At 39.7% G+C, this 26,012-nt stretch overlaps 2 protein-coding genes across 2 annotated transcripts; one reads left to right on the plus strand and one right to left on the minus strand.

Annotated features, from left to right (window-relative positions):
* The first annotated feature begins 7,779 nt into the window (after nt 1-7,779).
* tha1 (threonine aldolase 1) lies at nt 7,780-14,112 on the plus strand. Its single transcript, XM_055229799.1, has 6 exons — nt 7,780-8,139; nt 9,898-9,981; nt 11,595-11,683; nt 13,105-13,290; nt 13,890-14,010; nt 14,108-14,112. The coding sequence occupies exons 1-6, from the start codon at nt 7,854-7,856 to the stop codon at nt 14,110-14,112; spliced, it is 771 nt and encodes a 256-aa protein (XP_055085774.1). The 5' UTR covers nt 7,780-7,853.
* On the minus strand, nt 14,074-20,710 carry LOC129457185 (uncharacterized protein R102.4-like). Its single transcript, XM_055229759.1, has 5 exons — nt 20,355-20,710; nt 18,114-18,197; nt 16,431-16,519; nt 14,788-14,973; nt 14,074-14,205 (listed from the first exon to the last, which is right to left on the minus strand). Exons 1-5 carry the CDS (start codon nt 20,638-20,640, stop codon nt 14,149-14,151), a joined length of 702 nt encoding a protein of 233 aa, XP_055085734.1. The 5' UTR covers nt 20,641-20,710; the 3' UTR covers nt 14,074-14,148.
* Nucleotides 20,711-26,012: the final 5,302 nt, after the last annotated feature.

Below are 26,012 nucleotides of genomic sequence, written 5' to 3' on the forward strand. Positions count from 1 at the left end.
TGCTGTGAAAATGAGACGGGCCAAGTGTTTCTGACCTGGTCTGTCAAAGGAAACAGCAGAAGTCTCTGATTTACAGTAAATATTCATTATTATTCCAGCCCGATGGAAATGAGGTGATGGGTGTGTGTTAAAATGTAAAAATAATAAATAGCATAAATAAATAAGTTCATTATTGAAATACATGAGATTAAACATTTAAATAATTTCAGTGTGGTGTTAAAAAAGATCATGTCTCTGTGAAAATGTGTGTGTGTGATTTGTTGTGAGTTGATTGTGTTGGTTTTATTCTTTGAACACAGTGAAGTTAATGCACAGTTCATTTTATGCATCAGTAAAACACATTGAATTTGAAAAAAAACCCCAGTATTTTTTAATAAACAAGTGTTTGTTGAATGTGAACCTGGTGGAGTTCAGCCTCCACCGCTCTAAAGAAAGTGTCGTGTTTTTATCTTTGTGGATCAGAATCTGTATGAAATTCCTTCGTATTGAACTGGAGTTTGAAATGACGTCACTGCTCCGTCTTTTCCCACTCTCCGAATTCTGAAAACATTCCCAGAACCGTCTCAACAATAAAAAATAATGTGAGGTTTTGAAAGGATCCAGTCGAGTAACATCAGCCGTCTGTCGTTTTTATGGGAGAAAATTCTGTGACGCGTTTTTCTCAGAAACTCCACGTCTCTGTAAACGTTTCTCTGGTAAAACGTCTCCTCACCACAAGACGGAAGACGCCACGCACGGCCTCGGATCGACTGGAGGGAGAGGATTCACGGGTCTCTGCTCTACGGTACGGGCGCCATTTTGAGGACTTTTCACCATTCAAAAGACGCTATGCTAACGGGCTGTAGCTTAAATGTGTTTCCCGCCTCAAAAATAGACGTGGAGTTATGTTTTGTTTCATTCTCACATGTTTGAGTCACTTTATTATTCGTCTGTAACATCTACAAAGCTCAAAATGCGACGTTCCACCTTGTGATGTCATCAAGGGGGAGTTTTGAAGTTAACTCCTCCCACTTTTACCTTTAGTTCAGTCGAGATAAGTGGCATTTCCAAAGCTGAAATGATCCAAATTGTTCCATAAATGAAGGTGTGTGGAGTTTAAAAACACAGTGGAGCACTTCCTGTATCACCACATGATGACATCACAAGGTGGAACAGAGTGTTTTCAGTTTGAGAGAAGAACTAAAGCCTAAATCTGTGCGTTAAACATGTGTGAATGAAACAAAAGGAAACCATCTTTACGCAGGTTTGTAACAGAAAGTGAAGTAAAGTGTTTTGCTCAAAGGCGCCACGGCAGAAACGTGAATCTGAACCACCGACCTTCAGTTTAAAGTCTCTCCTCAGAGTCAGGTGTTTGGCCCAATGACACACCAGCAGCAGATCTGAACCATCGACCCCATGACCTCGTCCTCGCGTCTCCATGGAAACGGTAAAGTCGATAACAGGAAGGTTTTATGAGACATAAAGAAATGTGATTAAAACATTAAACATCATTATCAAAAGGTTTAATCATAAACAGACAAGAGGAGGAGGAGAGGAGGAGGAGAGGAGGAATCTTCTCCTCCTCTTCTCCTCCTCCTCTACTCCTGCTCTCCTCCTTTCCTTCTCTCCTCCTCCTCTTTCCTTCTTTCCTCCTCCTCCTCCTCTCCCCCTCCTCTCCTCTTCTCCTCCTCTCCTCCTCCTCTCCCCCTCCTCTCCTCCTCTCCTCCTCCTCTCCTCCTCCTCCTGCTCTCCTCCTCCTCTCCCCCTCCTCTCCTCTTCTCCTCCTCTCCTCTCCTCCTCCTCTCCCCCTCCTCTCCTCCTATCCTCCTCCTCTCCCCCTCCTCTCCTCTTCTCCTCCTCTCCTCTCCTCCTCCTCTCCCCCTCCTCTCCTCCTCTCCTCCTCCCCTCTCCTCCTCCTCTCCTCCTCCTCTCCCCCTCCTCTCCTCCTCTCCCCCTCCTCTCCTCTCCTCCTCCTCTCCCCCTCCTCTCCTCCTATCCTCCTCCTCTCCCCCTCCTCTCCTATTCTCCTCCTCCTCTCCCCCTCTCCCCCTCCTCTCCTCCTCTCCTCTCCTCCTCCTCTCCCCCTCTCCTCCTCCTCTCCTCCTCTCCTCTTCTCCTCCTCCTCTCCTCCTCCTCTCCTCCTCTCCTCTCCTCCTCCTCTCCCCCTCTCCTCCTCTCCTCCTCCTCTCCTCTCCTCCTCCTCCTCCTCTCCTCTCCTCCTCCTCTCCTCCTCCTCTCCCCCTCTCCTCCTCCTCTCCTCTCCTCCTCCTCTCCTCCTCTCCTCTCCTCCTCTCCTCTCCTCCTCCTCTCCTCCTCTCCCCCTCTCCTCCTCCTCCTCTCCTCTCCTCCTCCTCTCCTCCTCTCCTCCTCTCCTCTCCTCCTCTCCTCTCCTCCTCCTCCTCCTCTCCTCTCCTCCTCCTCTCCTCCTCTCCTCTCCTCTCCTCCTCCTCTCCTCCTCCTCTCCTCCTCCTCTCCTCCTCTCTCTCTGTTCCAGACTCTGCTGTTTCATAGTAAAATATTGGATTAGAGAAAAAGAGGGAGAAATGAAGGAGAGGCAGAAATATTGACTCCTTCTGGGAAAGAGAGAGAGAGAGAGAGAGAGAGAGAGAGAGAAGGAGAGAGGGAAGAGGGGGAGAGGGAGAGACGGCCTTTTCCAATAACTATAAACCAGAGGCTGAAAATAGACCACAAGCCTCATGGATAAACGAGTGTGTTCAATCTGACCATCATCTGACCATTTCTACTCTTTCACGAGCGTCTGACCCCCTCCCACCATCCCTCCATCACACCAGTGTTTCCTCTCTCTCTCCTCCAGCCCCCCCTCTCTCTTTTTTTCTATCTCTCTTTCTTGATCTGCTCTCTCACCTCTCTCTCTTTCACAAGCGTCTGACCTCCTCAAACAACATCACTCCATCAGCCACAGACACCAGCGTTTCCTCTCCTCTCTCTCTCTCTCTTCTAGCTCCCCTCTCTCTCTTTCTCTATGTCCTCTCTGACCTCTCTCTCCTTCTCACCTCTCTCTCTTTCACAATCGTCTAACCTCTTCCCACAACCTCCCTCCATCAACCACAGACACCAGCATTTCCTCTCTCTCTCTCTCTCTTAGCGTTTCGTCTCTCTCTCTCTCTCTCTCTCTCTCTCTCTCTCTCTCTCTCTCTTACCTCTGTATTGTTTCTTGAACTCCCCAACCCCTATGCTTCTCTCTCTCTCTGTATTGTTTCTCTCTCGCTATCATATCTTTCTCTCTCTCCTCTCTATCATTTCTCTCTCTTTCCTTTCTATCATTTCTCCCTCTATCATTTCTCTCTCTCGTTCATTTCTCTCTCCTCTCTATTGTTTCTCTCACTCTTCTCTCTGTCATTTCTCTCTCTCCTCTTTATCACTTCTCTCTCTTTACACTATCGTTTCTCTCTCTCCTCTTTATTACTTCTCTCTCTTTACACTATCGTTTCTCTCTCTCCTCTCTATCATTTCTACCTCTTTCCGCTCTATCATTTCTCTCTCCCCTCTATCACTTCACTCTCTTTACACTATCATTTCTCTCTCTCCTCTCTATCATTTCTCTCACTCTTCTCTCTGTCATTTCTCTCTCTCCTCTTTATCACTTCTCTCTCTTTACACTATCGTTTCTCTCTCTCCTCTTTATCACTTCTCTCTCTTTACACTATCGTTTCTCTCTCTCCTCTTTATCACTTCTCTCTCTTTACACTATCGTTTCTCTCTCTCCTCTCTATCGTGTCTCTCTCTCCTCTCTATCGTTTCTCTCTCTCCTCTCTATCGTGTCTCTCTCTCCTCTCTATCATTTCTCTCTCTCCTCCACTTCTATCTCTCAGCTCACCTATAGACACTGAGATCCCCCTTCAACAGCAGAAGGAAGTGTCTGGGGTGAGGGAAGTCTGAGTAAGTCACCACATCCTCGGCGGCGTCTTTTTCCAGAACAAAGCAGAAACAGATGAATAAAAATACTTCCGTGGTCGAGTCATCTCTGTTTATTGTAAATGGACGTCTCTGTAGAATGAGCTTAGTCACAGACGCAGAACAACTCGCCTTTTCCAGACCTGACTCATGAGGAACTCTGGCTCCAGGGAGATCCACAGTTTAAGAGTGAGCAGAGTGAGGGGTGCGCTGGGTTTAAACACGCCGAGTGGGTTTAAACGCGCCGAGTGGGTTTAAACGCGCCGAGTGGGTTTAAACGCGCCGAGTGGGTTTAAACGCGCCGAGTGGGTTTAAACGCGCCGAGTGGGTTTAAACGCGCGGAAGAGTGTAAGGGGTGCGCTGTGTAAGCTGTGCAAGTGTAAGCTAGGTCATTCACAAAAAATAATAGACGTTTGATTAGGGGTGAGCGATAACACAAAAAAAAATCGCATTTTTTATTTGATTTTTCAACAGTAAATTGTCCGTACCTGATTTTTACCGTCTTAAAAACATGAAAAACAGATCACGTTCATTTTAAACAGCAGTGGTCCAGAGTTATTCCTCACTGACCTTAGGCATTCGGAGCATCCTGGTTATTCACAGTGATGAGTTTATAAGCATGAGCATGAATAAATGTGTGAATAAGCGTGAAATCTTAACGGGAACGATATGAAACGGGAACTTTTAATACCAGGTCACATGACTGCATCAGGTTAAGGAACTGAGGCTTTCGGCTCTTTTGACGTTACCTTCAACAACCTGAAACAGCTCGCTCCGGATTGGCTCTTTGGTTGCTAAGATACTCATGGTTAGAACTAGATTAGCCGCTCTAACCGCTAACCTCGATGAGCTTCATTTGGACGATTGGCTGTAGACCTCTCCCTTAAAAAAAGAAAAAAACAAAACAAACCCAAGCGGATCACTGACCTTTAGAAATGTCAAAATCACGATTAGACTCAGATTAATCGCACAGATCTGTTTTATATTTGTGGGTTAAAGGAGGAGGCGGGACTCGTTTGGTAAAGATAATCCAGTATTAAACAAATATTGACTGAGTTCCTGTGGCCCGGGCTGAAAATAGCGCTCGAGTAACACTTGGGTCACGACGGTTCTGTGGATTGGTGTTGTATTTGTCCGATAAGAACACGAGCTTCTCCTGTCGTCCGTCCGTATGGAGCACGACAGGTCAAAGTCCGCTCAGAAGTACGTTTTCTAGGTCTGGTAAACACATTCTTGTCGGAGTAAAGACGTGTGCTGCCGATCGATTGGTCGACTAAGAAAGGGGCGTGGCAAAAGCTCTCAAAACTGGGCGGCGACAGTGGCTCAGTGGTTAGAGCGTTGGTCAATAGTAAGTGTGGAAATGAATGAATAAAGACTATAGTGTAGCGCTTTGGCTAAGTATTATTGTTTTATTAGCCCTTTAAGGACTGAGCACAGACGGCACAACTTTTATTCTATTTATCCATAAAAATCATCAGAATGTACTGCCTTTTTTCACACATCTACCTCTGTTTTACACATCCATCCTTATTTTTCCTTTGAAGCATCAAATAACTGACTGAGAGACTCCCTGCGGCCTCTGCGCTCTGATTGGTTCGTCTTCGAGGGCGTCGTTAAGCGCGTTACCGTAACGACAGTCACATGTTTAAAGAGCTGCTTTGAGACGCCGTTTGAATTTACACGAAGCACAATCGGTTGCAAAGTTATGGTAATGGAAAGTCTGCAACCGTGAGTCTGTCAGCGGCGATAGTATCCACCGCTACAGGGTTAATTAACTGTTGATTAAGTTATTAAATTATTCTTTACTTACTTTAAAACAGAAACTGGTTCATCTAAAGGACAAAGCCTTGAGACATAAACAAAGTAATGTGTCGACTCCATTCAGTGAAGAGAGAGCGTCACACTGGAGAAAATAAACAGACAAAGAACAGCTCAGGACACAGTCTGCTGTTCATCTACATAAAAGAGTGAACAAACACAGAGAGAGAACAGCTCAGGACACAGTCTGCTGTTCATCTACATAAGAGAATGAACAGAGAGAGAGAGAGAGCAACTCAGGACCACAGTCTGCTGTTCATTTACATAAGAGAATAAACAGAGAGAGCAGCTCAGGACACAGTCTGCTGTTCATCTCCATCTCAAAGACACTCACCTCCTTTGAAGAGAGTGAAGTTCAGATCTGAGCCAGAGAAAAGAAATGGTTTGAGAGGAGAGTTAAAGAAACTACTTTTGTTTGGAAAGACAATCCTTCCTTAAACTGGAATGGGGGCCTTAAGGATCATCTGTCTCCCGTCTACAACTCCATCCTCAGACCCAAAGCAAACAAAGTAAACAAAGAGAACAACAGAGTGAGCCAGTGGACCCATTAAGATCACCCATATGATTATGCTAAGGAGGTCTCAATAGACTTACAAACAGAAACTGCAAACAAACAGCTGTTTCCAGTTTCAGTGTCGTTAGCTCCTCCTTCAGGCAGATATAAGACAGTGTCCAGGAGTAATCTGACCAGAGCTGAAGAAGAGACTTGGACGAGCAAAGAAACGTCTTCACTCCTACAACTTTTTGTCCAGTTGACAGATTTTACTTTTATCTTTTATTATTAAACTACAGGTCTCGTGGTCATTAGTTCTACAGAGCTGGTCAGCCCTGAGTTTGCAAACATTTAATATATATTTTTTGTGAATTTTTGTTGTTGTGATTTAGAAATTTAACTGAAGAGCTGCAGGTGGCTCCTCTAAACTGGCTCACACCGCTGCATCTTGTCTTGGTTGAGTTTTACTGCCAGTTTCTCTGCAGACACGCTGTTTACAGAGGTGAGGTAGCTCCCCCTTGTGGTACGACAAAGGAACTACACTTATGTCCAACCAAATGAATTGAGCACAGAGTTTATGTCTTTTAAAACTGAAATAATCACAAGAAATGAAATAAAAACTGATTGGGGTGTGTCCTATTTGTTATTCCCACACGGAGACTGATGCAAAAAAATAAAATAAATAAAAAAACATGACAAAGTTGGATCTTTCCTGAACAGTTTTAGACGTTCACCTTTATTCTGGTCACATGTTCCACTGATTTTATGTTGAAAATGTGTTTATCATCGCGGTGGTGTAGATGTTGGTGCAAAGTAACAAGTAGCCTTTTTCTTAACAAAATAAAGTGTAAAATGTTAATATTGTGAGTGACAATGCTAATCCCTGTAGCGTAGCATGACCTTGAGTTTCAGAATGATGCCAAATTAGCGCTGTTGCTAATATTAACTATTATTATTATTATTATTATATTGTGTCTGTAAATCAAGATATGAACATTAATAACAGACAAATCAGGTCCTTCTTTCCCCCGACGTCGCTCCTGTTAGCGTTAGCAACAGGTTTGATTGACAGCGTTGCTAAGGACCCGCTCTGCGCTAAACCGGGACAGTTTACGCTTCTGTAAATCGTCTTTGAGTGCAGTTTGTGACTTTTCTGTGGGATATTATTACGATATTAATTTTTCTTTAATCTCATATATAAATATTTCTTACAGATATAATTCAGCCTGGAATGTTCCACAGTATAGCATTAGCATATAGCATAAATCTTATTGTAAATGTGCTCACCTCTCACTGACCTGACTCGGCCTGGTGCTGCAGAGAGATCAGTTTAATACTGTAATGTGGAGCATTTCAGGCAAAGCAACAGCATCTCCATGGAGACAAGCAGGTGGTGGACCCTCCATCAGAGAAGTTACACAGTGCAGCTTTAAACTGCTTTAAATAAACTGTCTTGAGCACGTTGAAATAGAAAAAACCAGGTCAAAGTGTTATACTGTGGATTTCTTGTCCAGTGGCGCCATCTTGAGGACCTTTGTGCTCACTGCATGTTTATGTCACATGGCTCTCACGGTCCTTCCTCGTTCAGACACTTCCAAAGTCCAAACCAGGCTCGATCAGAGATGAGAGTTTATGTTTAATCCAGCTCATGATGTCTCTCCAAACTGTCCTCCGCAGGTGTCTCCGGCGCAGCGGTGTGTCCCTGCAGACTGCGCCCGCCCAAAGACTCCACCGGGCCGCCACAACACCCCCAAAGCACCGCTCCACAACAACCAGGGGCTACTACAAGTCCACACAGCCCGGGAGGAGCGCGGGGGCCCGGGTCGTGGACCTCAGGAGCGACACGGTGACGAGGCCCGGAGCCGAGATGCGTAAAGTGATGAACGAGGCCGAGGTGGGGGACGATGTGATGGGACAAGACCCCAGTGTGAACGGTACAGTCCCGAGAGAGACAGGACACAGAGACAGAGCACAGAGACAGGACACAGAGACAGGACACAGAGACAGGGCACAGAGACAGGACACAGAGACAGGACACAGAGACAGGACACAGAGACAGGACACATGGGTCAGAGGCAGATCAGACATATACAGTGCACAAGAGCCGGATCAATCAGGGTAGAATCGGCTCTTTGCATTATAACTGTGCAAAATTGATTATTTAATTAATTTAATTTAATTGATATTTATTTATTTATATTTATTATTATTATTATTATTATTATTATTATTATTATTATTATTATTATTATTATTATTGTTATTATTATTTAAATTAATTATTATTTTATTTAAATATGTTTAGGTTTATTTATTTATGTTTTATATTAATTTATTCATTCAATTACGCATTTTTATTTATTTTTTATATTTTCTCTATTGTTTATTTATTTATATATTATTTAAATTCATTTTGTTTTATTTATTCATGCATTTTTATTAATTCATTTATTTATCTATTCATTTTATATTATGTCTATTTATTTAAGTATTTTTACATTTATGTTTATATTTTTATATTATCTATTTATATATTATTCATATTTATTCATTTTTTTAATCTTATGTTTCTATTTATTTAAGCATTTTTAAATTATTATTATTTCTTTTCTGAATATTTACTTATTTAATTATTTTATTCTACCTCTTCACCCCCAGAATATAAAATGATCATCTGTGAAAGTTATATTTTATTTTTAGTGTCAGTAAAAATCCACATTATGTTTCATTAAAGGTGCACTGTGTAACTTTTGCCACCTGCTTGTCTCCATAGTGATGTTATTTCTCTGCCTGGAATGTTCCACAGTTTATTCATTCATTTTTTAGCGAATCAGCAAAAAACAGAGATAAACCTGAACAGGGCGTAGTGACGCTGACAGTGGGGTAGAGGGCGCTGTTGTGCACAAAACGTATTATTAATAGGACTGTATATATTTTTCTTATTGGACGATGCCTTTAAATTAGTTTTTGTAAAGAGGATCATCGTGTTTTTCTACAGGACAAAATAACTTAATAATTAGGCTAAATGTGTTTACTTTTCTTTTATATTTTACACATTTATCCTCAAATTGAATGTTTATTTTTCATAGTTTTTACTAAAGTCTACATTTTATAAACACAGAGAAGAAATCAAATATATGAAAGAAGATGTAAGGAACGATGTAGCAAAGAAAAAGTAAAAACATACAAAAAAATTAGATTTATTTATATTTTAATTTATGTATTTTTAATTTTTTGTTTATATTATTAATTTATATATGTATGTATTTATTTATTTATTCATTAATTTATGTATTTATTTATTTTATCTTATGTTTCTATTTATTTATTTAAGCATTTTAAATTTATTTTCATATTTTTTAGAATATTTATTTATTTATTCACTCACAGAAGTCACCAAATATATGAAGGAAGATGTAGCAAAGAAAAAGTTAAAACAGAACAAAAAACATCGATTTATTTATATATTCATTTTTTTCATTTTGTTTGAATTAAATAATAATAAAAAAACATAATAATAATAATAATAATAATAATAATAATAATTCTGATAATAATTCTAATAATAATAATAATAATAATAAAATGTGTAATAAAATGTAAAAAAGTGTTTATTTGTTTAAAGTGTTTTATTTGTTTAAAGTGTTTCATTTAAAGTGTTTTATTTAAAGTGTTGTATTTATATTCCACAGACTTACAGACGTCGGCCGCTCACATGTTCGGGATGGAGGCTGCTCTGTTCGTGCCCTCGGGGACCATGAGTAACTTAATCGCAGGTATCACAAATAAAAGACACTAACGAGGACGATACAGAAGAGCGGCACGGAAAAAAATCTGACTGGGAATTTTCTGACGAGTAAAACAATGATACGTGTTTAAAAAGTAGGATTCTGTTGAGAGAGCGGAGTGTAAATGGCTCCAGGAGTGTGAACAGCTCCAGGAGTGTGAACGGCTCCAGGAGTGTGAACGGCTCCAGGAGTGTGAACGGCTCCAGGAGTGTGAACGGATGGAAATATGAAGTGAAAAACTACAGGATGAGCAGATTTGACACAGAATAAAACCTGACGGAGACACAGGGAGCGTTTGTTCAGGTGTAAACTACAAGAACAACAAGGTTTTATACATAAATACAAGATGATTCTGGTGTTTTGATTCATTGTGATAAACAGTGCAGCGTTATTGTTGCTACAACACTTTTTTTTCAGAGGAATATAAAGTTAAGTGTGTGTAATTTCACAACAAAATACATATTCTTTGTGCAAATTATTGTCCATATTTTCAAATTTCAGATTACAGTTTACGACCTTAAAAAACTCAAACTAGTCCCGTCTCAGATTTAAAGATGTTTCAGAGTAAAGACACAAATGAACCTTGAGCACTAAGATGGATTCTCATGATATTTCACAAACTCACCAGACGCCATCTTGAGACTGTCGCGTTGTAAGAGGACGGACCAATCACAGAGCAGCAAACGTGAAGCGCCGAGAACCAAAACAAACATGGACATGATGACAAATCTCAGCCTGTTTCAGTGAAAATATAGACCAGGAGTGTCAAACAATCAGCAAAATGTCTGCTCTCAAAGGGCCAGATGTAAAATAAATCTACTTATAAAATAAAATAAATAAAATAAAACCACTTTTTTAACTTTTTAATTAATAGTTTCTGTATTTATGACTTATTCAATTTAGTAATATTACATGTGCATTTGCCTAGATTAAAAATATGGCTGATAAAATGACATTTTAAAACCATCACACCTTTAATTTACTCTGTCGGAGGGCCACATTAAATGATGCGGAGGGCCACATTTGGACCCGCGGGCCTTGAGTTTGACAACCCCCACACACACACACACTGCTGCTTTTACAGTTACTATGTGGGACTAGAGCTGATGTTTGGTCCACAGCCTTGAAACAGAGAAATGTTTAACCTCATAAACTTTATTGTGTGTGTGTTTTAACCTTTAAAACTTGTGTGTGTGTTTAACTCTTTAAACTTGTGTGGTGTTTAACTCTTTAAACTTGTGTGTGTGTTTAACTCTTTAAACTTGTGTGTGTTTAACTCTTTAAACTTGTGTGTGTTTAACTCTTTAAACTTGTGTGTGTTTAACTCTTTAAACTTGTGTGTGTGTTTAACTCTTTAAACTTGTGTGTGTGTTTAACTCTTTAAACTTGTGTGTGTTTAACTCTTTAAACTTGTGTGTGTGTTTAACTCTTTAAACTTGTGTGTGTGGTTTAACTCTTTAAACTTGTGTGTGTGTTTAACTCTTTAAACTTGTGTGTGTGTTTAACTCTTTAAACTTGTGTGTGTGTTTAACTCTTTAAACTTGTGTGTGTTTAACTCTTTAAACTTGTGTGTGTTTAACTCTTTAAACTTGTGTGTCCAGTCATGGTGCACTGCAGAGAGAGAGGAGACGAGATGATCGTCGGGGATTTGTCTCATTTACATATTTATGAACAAGGAGGAAGTGCACAGGTGAGACAGAAGTCAAACCACGGGGACTTTAAACGAGCGACAGTTGGAGTACGGTGGCCTAAATGAGACAAAAGCACAACTGCAATCCACAGATCAACAACAAGTCATGATTCAGGGCTCAATGTGTGGAACGTGAGTAACTTCACACACGAGGGAAAAGGGTTTATTTTGAAATGCCCCAAAAACAAAGGACCACAAATGATCCCAAAGAATTGTCAAGCTGACTCGTAAAACTTAATAAATGTGATTTGTCCTGAACCTAAACCTGTAATTTTAAACCTCCTCAATCCTGTGAAATGATCATTAAACCTGGACTGGACTAGGACTAAACCAGGACTAAACCAGGACTAAACCAGGACTAAACCAGGACTAAACCAGGACTAAACCAGGACTACAACAGGACCAGCCCAAGTCCAGGTCAGATCCTCCTTAAACTTCACAGGTAAATCAAGTTGTTCTTACCTGATATGAAAGTATTTGACTCCACCCACTCTGTCCTCATGTGGCTCTGGACAAACAGGTGAGACTCATGATCCTGTCGTCTCTGAATCAGGACGTTAAATTAAACCTGGAAGAAGAGAAAGAAGAAGAACAAGAAGAAGAAGAAGAAGAAGAAGACGAAGAACAACAACAAGAAGAACAACAACAAAAAGAAGAACAACAAGAAGAAGAACAAGAACAAGAAGAAGAACAACAAGAAGAACAACAAGAAGAGCAAGAAGAAGAACAACAAGAACAACAAGAAGAAGAACAAGAAGAAGAAGAACAACAAGAAGAAGAAGAACAAGAACAAGAAGAACAACAAGAAGAACAACAAGAACAAGAAGAACAACAACAAGAAGAAGAACAAGAAGAAGAACAAGAACAAGAAGAAGAAGAACAACAAGAAGAAGAACAAGAAGAAGAAGAAGAACAACAACAAGAAGAACAACAACAAAAAGAACAACAACAAGAAGAAGAACAAGAACAAGAAGAAGAACAACAAGAAGAACAACAAGAAGAGCAAGAAGAAGAACAACAAGAAGAAGAACAAGAAGAAGAAGAACAACAAGAAGAAGAAGAACAAGAACAACAAGAAGAACAACAAGAACAAGAACAACAACAACAAGAAGAAGAACAAGAAGAAGAAGAAGAACAAGAACAAGAAGAAGAACAACAACAAGAAGAAGAACAAGAAGAAGAAGAACAACAAGAAGAACAAGAAGAAGAACAAGAAGAAGAACAAGAAGAAGAACAAGAACAACAAGAAGAACAACAAGAAGAACAAGAAGAAGAAGAAGAAGACCTCTATTTTACATCTACTGTTGCACTGAATTGTGGGATTTGTGTGAAACATAATTTTAGATTTTATGTAACACAATAATAATGAACTGATGTAATTAATTTTACTTCATAAATACATATATTTCGTCGTAACGCAGCTGGCGGGCGTCCACTCCACCTCGGTGACCACTCTCCCTGACGGAACCTTCGACTTGGACCAGCTGGAGTCGAAAATCCGACACGGTTTTCCCGATCCTCATTATCCACGTTCCAGACTCATCTGTGTGGAAAACACTCACAACATCCAGGGAGGACGAGTGCTGCCGCTCAGCTTCCTCCAGGAGGTACAGACGACCTGAAACTCACGGGAGGTTCTACATGTCATGTTTGTTTATCCACGAAAACAAAAACCAGCTCAAAGTTCAACGTCTTAAAAACCCCTCAGAATCCAAAAAGTGATTCAGAAATAAGGTTTTGTCATTTATAGATACACACACTCTACAACTTGATGATGTCATAGTTTCAGATGGAGGGCGGGGCATATATAAGTCTATATACGTTTATCTAAGTCTATGAGAGATTCACTGTTTTTGAAAGAAACATTATGACTTTGGGATCGGCTCCATAAACTTGTCGTATTAATCTTAAAGTTGTTTTTACTACAGTCATGTCTTTGGGGTTGAATACTGGCACCACTTTCTGAAGTTAAAGTATAATTTGACTTTTTTTTATTTAAACTGACAGAGAAAACGCTGAACTTTGTTTCAGTTTTTGTTTCATGTGGATAGTTCCAGTGATGAACCATAAACCAGGTCCATCTGAATCTGACACAGAGACCTCCCCCTGAGGATCTGACTCGTCTCATTCTCTGTTCTGACACAGTTACATGTTTATAGTGTTTTGGTTTTATCTTTGCTGAATATTTCTTGTTTTTTCTCTTCAGGTGCGTAGTTTGGCAGATAAGTACGACCTGAAGGTTCACATGGACGGAGCTCGAGTGATGAACGCGGCGGTGGCTCTGGGAGTGTCCATTAAAACTATTCTACAACACACACACACAGTGCGTGAGGTACGAGCAAACACGCATGACTGCATGTTGTGTGTGTGTGTGTTTGCTCGTACCTTGGACAGACACACACTCACTGTGTGTGTGTGTTGTAGAATAGTTTTAATGGACACTCCCAGAGCCACCGCCGCGTTCATCACTCGAGCTCCGTCCATTGAACCTTCAGGTCGTACTTATCTGCCAAACTACGCACCTGAAGAGAAAAAACAAGAAATATTCAGCAAAGATAAAACCAAAACACTATAAACATGTAACTGTGTCAGAACAGAGAATGAGACGAGTCAGATCCTCAGGGGGAGGTCTCTGTGTCAGATTCAGATGGACCTGGTTTATGGTTCATCACTGGAACTATCCACATGAAACAAAAACTGAAACAAAGTTCAGCGTTTAAATTAAAAAAGTCAAATTATACTTAACTTCAGAAAGTGGTGCCAGTATTCAACCCCAAAGACATGACTGTAGTAAAAACAACTTAAGATTAATACGACAAGTTTATGGAGCTGATCCCAAAGTCATAATGTTTCTTTCAAAAACAGTGAATCTCTCATAGACTTAGATAAACGTATATAGACTTATATATGCCCCGCCCTCCATCTGAAACTATGACATCATCAAGTTGTAGAGTGTGTGTATCTATAAATGACAAAACCTTATTTCTGAATCACTTTTTGGATTCTGATGGGTTTTAAGATGTTGAACTTTGAGCCGGTTTTTGTTTTCGTGGATAAACAAACATGACATGTAGAACCTCCCGTGAGTTTCAGGTCGTCTGTACCTCCTGGAGGAAGCTGAGCGGCAGCACTCGTCCTCCCTGGATGTTGTGAGTGTTTTCCACACAGATGAGTCTGGAACGTGGATAATGAGGATCGGGAAAACCGTGTCGGATTTTGGACTCCAGCTGGTCCAAGTCGAAGGTTCCGTCAGGGAGAGTGGTCACCGAGGTGGAGTGGACGCCCGCCAGCTGCGTTACGACGAGATATATGAATTTATGAAGTAAAATTAATTACATCAGTTCATTATTATTGTGTTACATAAAATCTAAATTATGTTTCACACAAATCCCACAATTCAGTGCAACAGTAGATGTAAAATAGAGTCTTCTTCTTCTTCTTCTGCTTCTTCTTGTTGTTCTTCTTGTTGTTCTTGTTCTTCTTCTTGTTGTTCTTCTTCTTCTTCTTCTTGTTCTTCTTCTTGTTGTTCTTCTTGTTGTTCTTCTTCTTCTTGTTCTTCTTCTTGTTGTTCTTGTTCTTCTTCTTGTTCTTCTTCTTCTTCTTCTTCTTGTTCTTCTTCTTGTTGTTCTTCTTGTTCTTGTTCTTGTTGTTCTTCTTGTTGTTCTCTTGTTGTTGTTCTTCTTGTTGTTCTTCTTCTTCTTGTTCTTCTTCTTGTTGTTCTTCTTCTTGCTCTTCTTGTTGTTCTTCTTGTTGTTCTTCTTCTTGTTCTTGTTCTTCTTCTTGTTGTTCTTCTTTTTGTTGTTCTTCTTCTTGTTGTTCTTCTTCTTCTTCTTGTTCTTCTTCTTGTTGTTCTTCTTGTTCTTCTTCTTGTTGTTCTTCTTCTTGTTCTTCTTCTTGTTCTTCTTGTTGTTCTTCTTGTTGTTCTTCTTGTTCTTGTTGTTCTTCTTCTTGTTGTTCTTCTTCTTCTTGTTCTTCTTCTTGTTGTTCTTGTTGTTCTTCTTCTTGCTCTTCTTCTTGTTCTTCTTGTTGTTCTTCTTGTTGTTCTTCTTGTTGTTCTTCTTGTTGTTCTTCTTCTTTTTGTTGTTGTTCTTCTTGTTGTTGTTCTTCTTCTTCGTCTTCTTCTTGTTCTTCTTCTTGTTCTTCTTCTTCTTCTTCTTCTTGTTCTTCTTCTTCTTCTTCCAGGTTTAATTTAACATCCTGATTCAGAGACGACAGGATCCTGAGTCTCACCTGTTTGTCCAGAGCCACATGAGGACAGAGTGGGTGGAGTCAAATACTTTCATATCAGGTAAGAACAACTGGATTTACCTGTGAAGTTTAAGGAGGATCTGACCTGGACTTGGGCTGGTCCTGTTGTAGTCCTGGTTTAGTCCTGGTTTAGTCCTGGTTTTCCTGGTTTAGTCCTGGTTTAGTCCTGGTTTAGTCCTAGTCCAGTCCAGGTTTAATGATCATTTCACAGGATTGAGGAGGTTTAAAATTACAGGTTTAGGTTCAGGACAAATCACATTTATTAGTTTTACGAGTCATCTTGACAATTCTTTGGGATCATTTGTGGTCCTTTGTTTTTGGGGCATTTCAAAATAAACCCTTTTCCCTCGTGTGTGAAGTTACTCACGTTCCACACATTGAGCCCTGAATCATGACTTGTTGTTGATCTGTGGATTGCAGTTGTGCGTTTGTCTCATTTAGGCCACCGTACTCCAACTGTCGCCCGTTTAAAGTCCCCGTGGTTTGACTTCTGTCTCACCTGTGCACTTCCTCCTTGTTCATAAATATGTAAATGAGACAAATCCCCGACGATCATCTCGTCTCCTCTCTCTCTGCAGTGCACCATGACTGGACACACAAGTTTAAAGAGTTAAACACACACAAGTTTAAAGAGTTAAACACACACACAAGTTTAAAGGTTAAAACACACACACAAGTTTAAAGAGTTACACACACAAGTTTAAAGAGTTAAACACACACACAAGTTTAAAGAGTTAAACACACACACAAGTTTAAAGAGTTAAACACACACACAAGTTTAAAGAGTTAAACACACACAAGTTTAAAGAGTTAAACACACACACAAGTTTAAAGAGTTAAACACACACACAAGTTTAAAGAGTTAAACACACACAAGTTTAAAGAGTTAAACACACACAAGTTTAAAGAGTTAAACACACACAAGTTTAAAGAGTTAAACAACACACAAGTTTAAAGAGTTAAACACACACAAGTTTAAAGAGTTAAACACACACACAAGTTTAAAGGTTAAAAACACACACAATAAAGTTTATGAGGTTAAACATTTCTCTGTTCAAGGCTGTGGACCAAACATCAGCTCTAGTCCCATAGTAACTGTAAAAGCAGCAGTGTGTGTGTGGTGGGGGTTGTCAAACTCAAGGCCCGCGGGTCAAATGTGGCCCTCCGCATCATTTAATGTGGCCCTCGACAGGGTAAATTAAAGGTGTGATGGTTTTAAAATGTCATTTTATCAGCCATATTTTTAATCTAGGCAAATGCACATGTAATATTAGTAAATTGAATAAGTCATAAATACAGAAACTATTAATTAAAAAGTAAAAAAAAGTGGTTTTATTTTATTTATTTGATTTTATAAGTAGATTTATTTTACATCTGGCCCTTTGAGAGCAGACATTTTGCTGATTGTTTGACACTCCTGTCTATATTTTCACTGAAACAGGCTGAGATTTGTCATCATGTCCATGTTGTTTTGGTTCTCGGCGCTTCACGTTGCTGCTCTGTGATTGGTCCGTCCTCTTACAACGCGACAGTCTCAAGATGGCGTCTGGTGAGTTTGTGAAATATCATGAGAATCCATCTTAGTGCTCAAGGTTCATTTGTGTCTTTACTCTGAACATCTTTAAATCTGAGACGGGACTAGTTTGAGTTTTTTAAGGTCGTAAACTGTAATCTGAAATTTGAAATATGGACAATAATTTGCACAAAGAATATGTATTTTGTTGTGAAATTACACACACTTAACTTTATATTCCTCTGAAAAAAAGTGTTGTAGCAACAATAACGCTGCACTGTTTATCACAATGAATCAAAACACCAGAATCATCTTGTATTTATGTATAAAACCTTGTTGTTCTTGTAGTTTACACCTGAACAAACGCTCCCTGTGTCTCCGTCAGGTTTTATTCTGTGTCAAATCTGCTCATCCTGTAGTTTTTTCACTTCATATTTCCATCCGTTCACACTCCTGGAGCCGTTCACACTCCTGGAGCCGTTCACACTCCTGGAGCCGTTCACACTCCTGGAGCTGTTCACACTCCTGGAGCCATTTACACTCCGCTCTCTCACAGAATCCTACTTTTAAACACGTATCATTGTTTTACTCGTCAGAAAATTCCCAGTCAGATTTTTTTCCGTGCCGCTCTTCTGTATCGTCCTCGTTAGTGTCTTTTATTTGTGATACCTGCGATTAAGTTACTCATGGTCCCCGAGGGCACGAACAGAGCAGCCTCCATCCCGAACATGTGAGCGGCCGACGTCTGTAAGTCTGTGGAATATAAATACAACACTTTAAATAAAACACTTTAAATAAAACACTTTAAACAAATAAAACACTTTAAACAAATAAACACTTTTTTACATTTTATTACACATTTTATTATTATTATTATTATTATTAGAATTATTATCAGAATTATTATTATTATTATTATTATTATTATTATTATGTTTTTTTATTATTATTTAATTCAAACAAAATGAAAAAAATGAATATATAAATAAATCGATGTTTTTTTGTTCTGTTTTAACTTTTTCTTTGCTACATCTTCCTTCATATATTGTGTGACTTCTGTGAGTGAATAAATAAATAAATATTGCTAAAAAATATGAAAAATAAATTTAAAATGCTTAAATAAATAAATAGAAACATAAGATAAAATAAATAAATACATAAATTAATGAATAAATAAAATAAATACATACATATATAAATTAATAATATAAACAAAAAGTAAATACAATAAATTAATATATAAATAAAATCAATTTTCTGTCGGGGGGGGGACGGGTTTTAACTTTTTCTTTGCTACATTGTTCCTTACATCTTCCTTCATATATTTGGTGACTTCTGTGAGCGAATAAATAAATATTCTAAAAAATATGAAAATAAATTTAAAATGTTTAAATAAATAAATAGAAACATAAGATAAAATAAATAAATACATAAATTAATGAATAAATAAATAAATACATACATATATTAAATTAATAAATATAAACAAAAATTAAAAATACTACAGAAATTAATATATAAATACAACATCTAAGTGGTGTTTTATGTTTTTACTTTTTCTTGCTACCATCGTTCCTTAGCATCTCTTTCACTTATATTTGGATTCTTCCTATGTGTTTATAAAATGTAGACTGTAGTAAAAACTATGAAAAATAAACATTCAATTTGAGGGTAAATGTTGTAAATATACAAGGAAAAGTAAACACATTTAGTCTAATTATTAAGTTATTTTGTCCTGTAGAAAAACACGATGATCCTCTTTACAAAAACTAATTTAAAGGCATCGTCCAATAAGAAAAATATATACAGTCCTATTAATAATACGTTTTGTGCACAACGGCGCCCTCTACCTCACTGTCAGTGTCACTACGCCCTGTTCAGGTTTATCTCTGTTTTTTGCTGATTCGCTAAAAAATGAATGAATAAACTGTGGAACATTCCAGGCAGAGAAATAACATCACTATGGAGACAAGCAGGTGGCAAAAGTTACACAGTGCACCTTTAATGAAACATAATGTGCATTTTTACTGACACTAAAAATAAAATATAACTTTCACAGATGATCATTTTATATTCTGGGGGTGAAGAGGTAGAATAAAATAATTAAATAAGTAGATATTCAGAAAAGAAATAATAATAATTTAAAAATGCTTAAATAAATAGAAACATAAGATTAAAAAAATGAATAAATATGAATAATATATAAATAGATAATATAAAAATATAAACATAAATTTAAAAATACTTAAATAAATAGGCATAATATAAAATGAATAGATAAATAAATGAATAAATAAAAATGCATGAATAAATAAAACAAAATTAATATAAATAATATATAAATAAATAAACAATAGAGAAAATATAAAAAATAAATAAAAATGCGTAATTGAATGAATAAATAAATATAAAACATAAATAAATAAACCTAAACATATTTAAATAATAATAATAATAATAATAATAATAATAATAATAATAATAATAATAATAATAAATCAAAAATAAATAAAGTCCATTTTGCACAGTATTTGTCCTTTAAATGTTATAATGCAAAGAGCCGATTCTACCCTGATTGATCCGGCTCTTGTGCACTGTATATGTCTGATCTGCCTCTGACCCATGTGCCCTGTCTCTGTGTCCTGTCTCTGTGCCCTGTCTCTGTGCCCTGTCTCTGTGCCCTGTCTCTGTGTCCTGTCTCTGTGTCCTGTCTCTGTGCCCTGTCTCTGTGCCCTGTCTCTGTGTCCTGTCTCTGTGTCCTGTCTCTGTGCCCTGTCTCTGTGCCCTGTCTCTGTGCCCTGTCTCTGTGTCCTGTCTCTGTGCCCTGTCTCTGTGCCCTGTCTCTGTGTCCTGTCTCTGTGTCCTGTCTCTGTGCTCTGTCTCTGTGTCCTGTCTCTCTCGGGACTGTACCGTTCACACTGGGGTCTTGTCCCATCACATCGTCCCCCACCTCGGCCTCGTTCATCACTTTACGCATCTCGGCTCCGGGCCTCGTCACCGTGTCGCTCCTGAGGTCCACGACCCGGGCCCCCGCGCTCCTCCCGGGCTGTGTGGACTTGTAGTAGCCCCTGGTTGTTGTGGAGCGGTGCTTTGGGGGTGTTGTGGCGGCCCGGTGGAGTCTTTGGGCGGGCGCAGTCTGCAGGGACACACCGCTGCGCCGGAGACACCTGCGGAGGACAGTTTGGAGAGACATCATGAGCCGGATTAAACATAAACTCTCATCTCTGATCGAGCCTGGTTTGGACTTTGGAAGTGTCTGAACGAGGAAGGACCGTGAGAGCCATGTGACATAAACATGCAGTGAGCACAAAGGTCCTCAAGATGGCGCCACTGGACAAGAAATCCACAGTATAACACTTTGACCTAGTTTTTTCTATTTCAACGTGCTCAAGACAGTTTATTTAAAGCAGTTTAAAGCTGCACTGTGTAACTTATCTGCTGGAGGGTCCACCACCTGCTTGTCTCCATGGAGATGCTGTTGCTTTGCCTGAAATGCTCCACATTACAGTATTAAACTGATCTCTCTGCAGCACCAGGCCGAGTCAGGTCAGTGAGAGGTGAGCACATTTACAATAAGATTTATGCTATATGCTAATGCTATACTATGGAACATTCCAGGCTGAATTGTATCTGTAAGAAATATTTATATATGAGGTTAAAGAAAAATTAATATCGTAATAATATCCCACAGAAAAGTCACAAACTGCACTCAAAGACGATTTACAGAAGCGTAAACTGTCCCGGTTTAGCGCAGAGCGGGTCCTTAGCAACGCTGTCAATCAAACCTGTTGCTAACGCTAACAGGAGTGACCTCGGGGAAAGAAGGACCTGATTTGTCTGTTATTAATGGTCATATCTTGATTTACAGACACAATATAATAATAATAAAAATAGTTAATATTAGCAACAGCGCTAATTTGGCATCATTCTGAAACTCAAGGTCATGCTACGCTACAGGGATTAGCATTGTCACTCACAATATTAACATTTTACACTTGATTTTGTTAAGAAAAAGTCTACACCAACATCTACACCACCGCGATGATGATAAACACTCTGTTATACAACGAAATGTCATTTTCAACATAAAATCAGTGGAACATGTGACCAGAATAAAGGTGAACGTCTAAAACTGTTCAGGAAAGATCCAACTTTGTCATGTTTTTTTATTTTTTTATTTTTATTTTTTGCATCAGTCTCCGTGTGGGAATAACAAATAGGACACACCCCAATCAGTTTTTATTTCATTTCTTGCGATTATTTCAGTTTAAAAGACATAAACTCTGTGCTCAGTTCATTTGGTTGGACATAAGTGTAGTTCCTGTGTCGTACCACAAGGGGGAGCTACCTCACCTCTGTAAACAGTGTGTCTGCAGAGAAACAGGCAGTAAAACTCAACCAAGACAAGATGCAGCGGTGTGAGCCAGTTTAGAGGAGCCACCTGCAGCTCTTCAGTTAAATTCCTAAATCACAACACAAAAATTCACAAAAATATATATTAAATGTTTGCAAACTCAGGGCTGACCAGCTCTGTAGAACTAATGACCACGAGACCTGTAGTTTAATAATAAAAGATAAAAGTAAAATCTGTCAACTGGACAAAAAGTTGTAGGAGTGAGGACGTTTCTTTGCTCGTCCAAGTCTCTTCTTCAGCTCTGGTCAGATTCCTGCTGGACACTGACTTATATCTGCCTGAAGGAGGCGCTAACGACACTGAAATTGGAAACAGCTGTTTGTTTGCAGTTTCTGTTTGTAGGCCAAGTCTATTGAGACCTCCTTAGCATTATCATTCTGCTCTTAACGGGTCCACTGGCTCACTCTGTTGTTCTCTTTGTTTACTTCGTTTGCTTTGGGTCTGAGGATGGAGTTATAGACGGGAGACAGGTGATTCCTAAGGCCCCCATTCCAGTTTAAGGAAGGATTGTCTTTCCAAACAAAAGTAGTTTCTTTAACTCTCCTCTCAAACCATTTCTTTTCTGTGGCTCAGATCTGAACTTCACTCTCTTCAAAGGAGGTGAGTGTCTTTGAGATGGAGATGAACAGCAGACTGTGTCCTGAGCTGCTCTCTCTGTTTATTCTCTTATGTAAATGAACAGCAGACTGTGGTCCTGAGTTGCTCTCTCTCTCTCTCTGTTCATTCTCTTATGTAGATGAACAGCAGACTGTGTCCTGAGCTGTTCTCTCTCTGTGTTTGTTCACTCTTTTATGTAGATGAACAGCAGACTGTGTCCTGAGCTGCTCTTTGTCTGTTTATTTTCTCCAGTGTGACGCTCTCTCTTCACTGAATGGAGTCGACACATTACTTTGTTTATGTCTCAGGGCTTTGTCCTTTAGATGAAACAGTTTCTGTCCTAAAGTAAGTAAAGAATAATTTAATAACTTAATAAACAGTTAATTAACCCGGTGGATACTATCGTCACTGACAGACTCACGGTTGCAGACTTTCCGTTACCGTAAACTTTGCAACCGATTGTGCTTCGTGTAAATTCAAACCGCGTCTCAAAGCAGCTCTTTAAACATGTGACTGTCATTACGGTAACGCGCTTAACGACGCCCTCGAAGACGAACCAATCAGAGCGCAGAGGCCGCAGGGAGTCTGTCAGTCAGTTATTTGATGCTTCAAAGGAAAAATAAGGATGGATGTGTAAAATAGAGGTAAATGTGTGAAAAAAGGCAGTACATTCTGATGATTTTTATGGATAAATAGAATAAAAGTCTAGTTGAGCTGCACCGGTCTGTGCTCAGTCCTTAAAGGGTTAATAAAACAATAATACTTAGCCAAAGCGCTACACTATAGTCTTTATTCATTCTTTTCCACACTTACGATTGACCAACGCTCTAACCACTGAGCCACTGTCGCCGCCCAGTTTTGAGAGCTTTTGCCACGCCCCTTTCTTAGTCGACCAATCGATCGTCAGCACACGTCTTTACTCCGACAAGAATGTGTTTACCAGACCTAGAAAACGTACTTCTGAGCGGACTTTGACCTGTCGTGCTCCATACGGACGGACGACAGGAGAATATTTGTTTAATACTGGATTATCTTTACCAAACGAGTCCCGCCTCCTCCTTTAACCCACAAATATAAAACAGATCTGCGCGATTAATCTGAGTCTAATCGTGATTTTGACATTTCTAAAGGTCAGTGATCCGCTTGGGTTGTTTGTTTGTTTGTTTTTTTTAAGGGAGAGGTCTACAGCCAATCGTCCAAATGAAGCTAATCGAGGTTAGCGGTTAGAGCGGCTAATCTAGTTCTAACCACGAGTATCTTAGCAACCAAAGAGCCAATCCGGAGCGAGCTGTTTAAGGTTGTTGAAGGTAACGTCAAAAGAGCCGATAGCATCAGTTCCTTAACCTGATGCAGTCGTGTGACCGTAATAAAAGTTCCCGTTTCATATCGTTCCCGTTAAGATTTCACACTTATTCACACATTTATTCATGCTCATGCTTATAAACTCATCACTGTGAATAACCAGGATGCTCTGAATGCATGAGGTCAGTGAGGAATAACTCTGGACCGCTGCTGTTTAAAATGAACGTGATCTGTTTTTCATGTTTTTAAGACGGTAAAAATCAGGTACGGACAATTTACTGTTGAAAAATTAAATAAAAAATGTGATTTTTTTTTGTGTTATCGCTCACCCCTAATCAAACGTCTATTATTTTTTGTGAATGACCTAGCGTACACTTGCACAGCTTACACAGCGCACCCCTTACACTCTTCCGCGCGTTTAAACCCACTCGGCGCGTTTAAACCCACTCGGCGCGTTTAAACCCACTCGGCGCGTTTAAACCCACTCGGCGCGTTTAAACCCACTCGGCGCGTTTAAACCCACTCGGCGCGTTTAAACCCAGCGCACCCCTCACTCTGCTCACTCTTAAACTGTGGATCTCCCTGGAGCCAGAGTTCCTCATGAGTCAGGTCTGGAAAAGGCGAGTTGCTCTGCGTCTGTGACTAAGCTCATTCTACAGAGACGTCCATTTACAATAAACAGAGATGACTCGACCACGGAAGTATTTTTATTCATCTGTTTCTGCTTTGTTCTGGAAAAAGACGCCGCCGAGGATGTGGTGACTTACTCAGACTTCCCTCACCCCAGACACTTCCTTCTGCTGCTCAAGGGGGATCTCAGTGTCTATAGGTGAGCTGAGAGATAGAAGTGGAGGAGAGAGAGAAACGATAGAGAGGAGAGAGAGACACGATAGTGTAAAGAGAGAGAAGTGATAGAGAGGAGAGAGAGACACGATAGAGAGGAGAGAGAGAAACGATAGTGTAAAGAGAGAGAAGTGATAAAGAGGAGAGAGAGAAACGATAGTGTAAAGAGAGAGAAGTGATAAAGAGGAGAGGAGAAACGATAGTGTAAAGAGAGAGAAGTGATAAAGGAGAGAGAGAAATGACAGAGAGAAGAGTGAGAGAAATGATAGAGAGGAGAGAGAGAAATGATAGTGTAAAGAGAGTGAAGTGATAGAGGGGAGAGAGAAATGATAGAGCGGAAAGAGGTAGAAATGATAGAGAGGAGAGAGAGAAACGATAGTGTAAAGAGAGAGAAGTAATAAAGAGGAGAGAGAGAAACGATAGTGTAAAGAGAGAGAAGTGATAAAGAGGAGAGAGAGAAATGACAGAGAGAAGAGTGAGAGAAACAATAGAGAGGAGAGAGAAATGAACGAGAGAGAGAATGATAGAGGAGAAATGATAGAAAGGAAAGAGAGAGAAATGATAGAGAGGAGAGAGGAAAGATATGATAGCGAGAGAGAAACAATACAGAGAGAGAGAGAAGCATAGGGGTTGGGGAGTTCAAGAAACAATACAGAGGTAAGAGAGAGAGAGAGAGAGAGACGAAACGCTAAGAGAGAGAGAGAGAGAGAGGAAATGCTGGTGTCTGTGGTTGATGGAGGGAGGTTGTGGGAAGACGTTAGACGATTGTGAAAGAGAGAGAGGTGAGAGGAGAGAGAGGTCAGAGAGGACATAGAGAAAGAGAGAGAGGGGAGCTAGAAGAGAGAGAGAGAGAGGAGAGGAAACGCTGGTGTCTGTGGTTGATGGAGTGATGTTGTTTGAGGAGGTCAGACGCTTGTGAAAGAGAGAGAGGTGAGAGAGTAGATCAAGAAAGAGAGATAGAGTAAAAAAAGAGAGAGGGGGGAGCTGGAGGAGAGAGAGAGGAAACACTGGTGTGATGGAGGGATGGTGGGAGGGGGTCAGACGCTCGTGAAAGAGTAGAAATGGTCAGATGATGGTCAGATGAACACACTCGTTTATCCATGAGGCTTGTGGTCTATTTTCAGCCTCTGGTTTATAGTTATTGGAAAAGGCCGTCTCTCCCTCTCCCCCTCTCCCCCTCTTCCCTCTCTCCTTCTCTCTCTCTCTCTCTCTTTCTCTCTCTTTCCCAGAAGGAGTCAATATTTCTGCCTCTCCTTCATTTCTCCCTCCCTTTTTCTCTAATCCAATATTTTACTATGAAACAGCAGAGTCTGGAACAGAGAGAGAGGAGGAGGAGGAGGAGGAGGAAAAGGAGAAGAGGAGGAGGAGAGGAGGAGGAGAGGAGAGGAGGAGGAGAAGAGGAGAGGAGGAGG

Source organism: Periophthalmus magnuspinnatus, chromosome 19 (genome assembly GCF_009829125.3).
Source record: "Periophthalmus magnuspinnatus isolate fPerMag1 chromosome 19, fPerMag1.2.pri, whole genome shotgun sequence".
Classification (NCBI taxonomy): domain Eukaryota; kingdom Metazoa; phylum Chordata; class Actinopteri; order Gobiiformes; family Gobiidae; genus Periophthalmus; species Periophthalmus magnuspinnatus.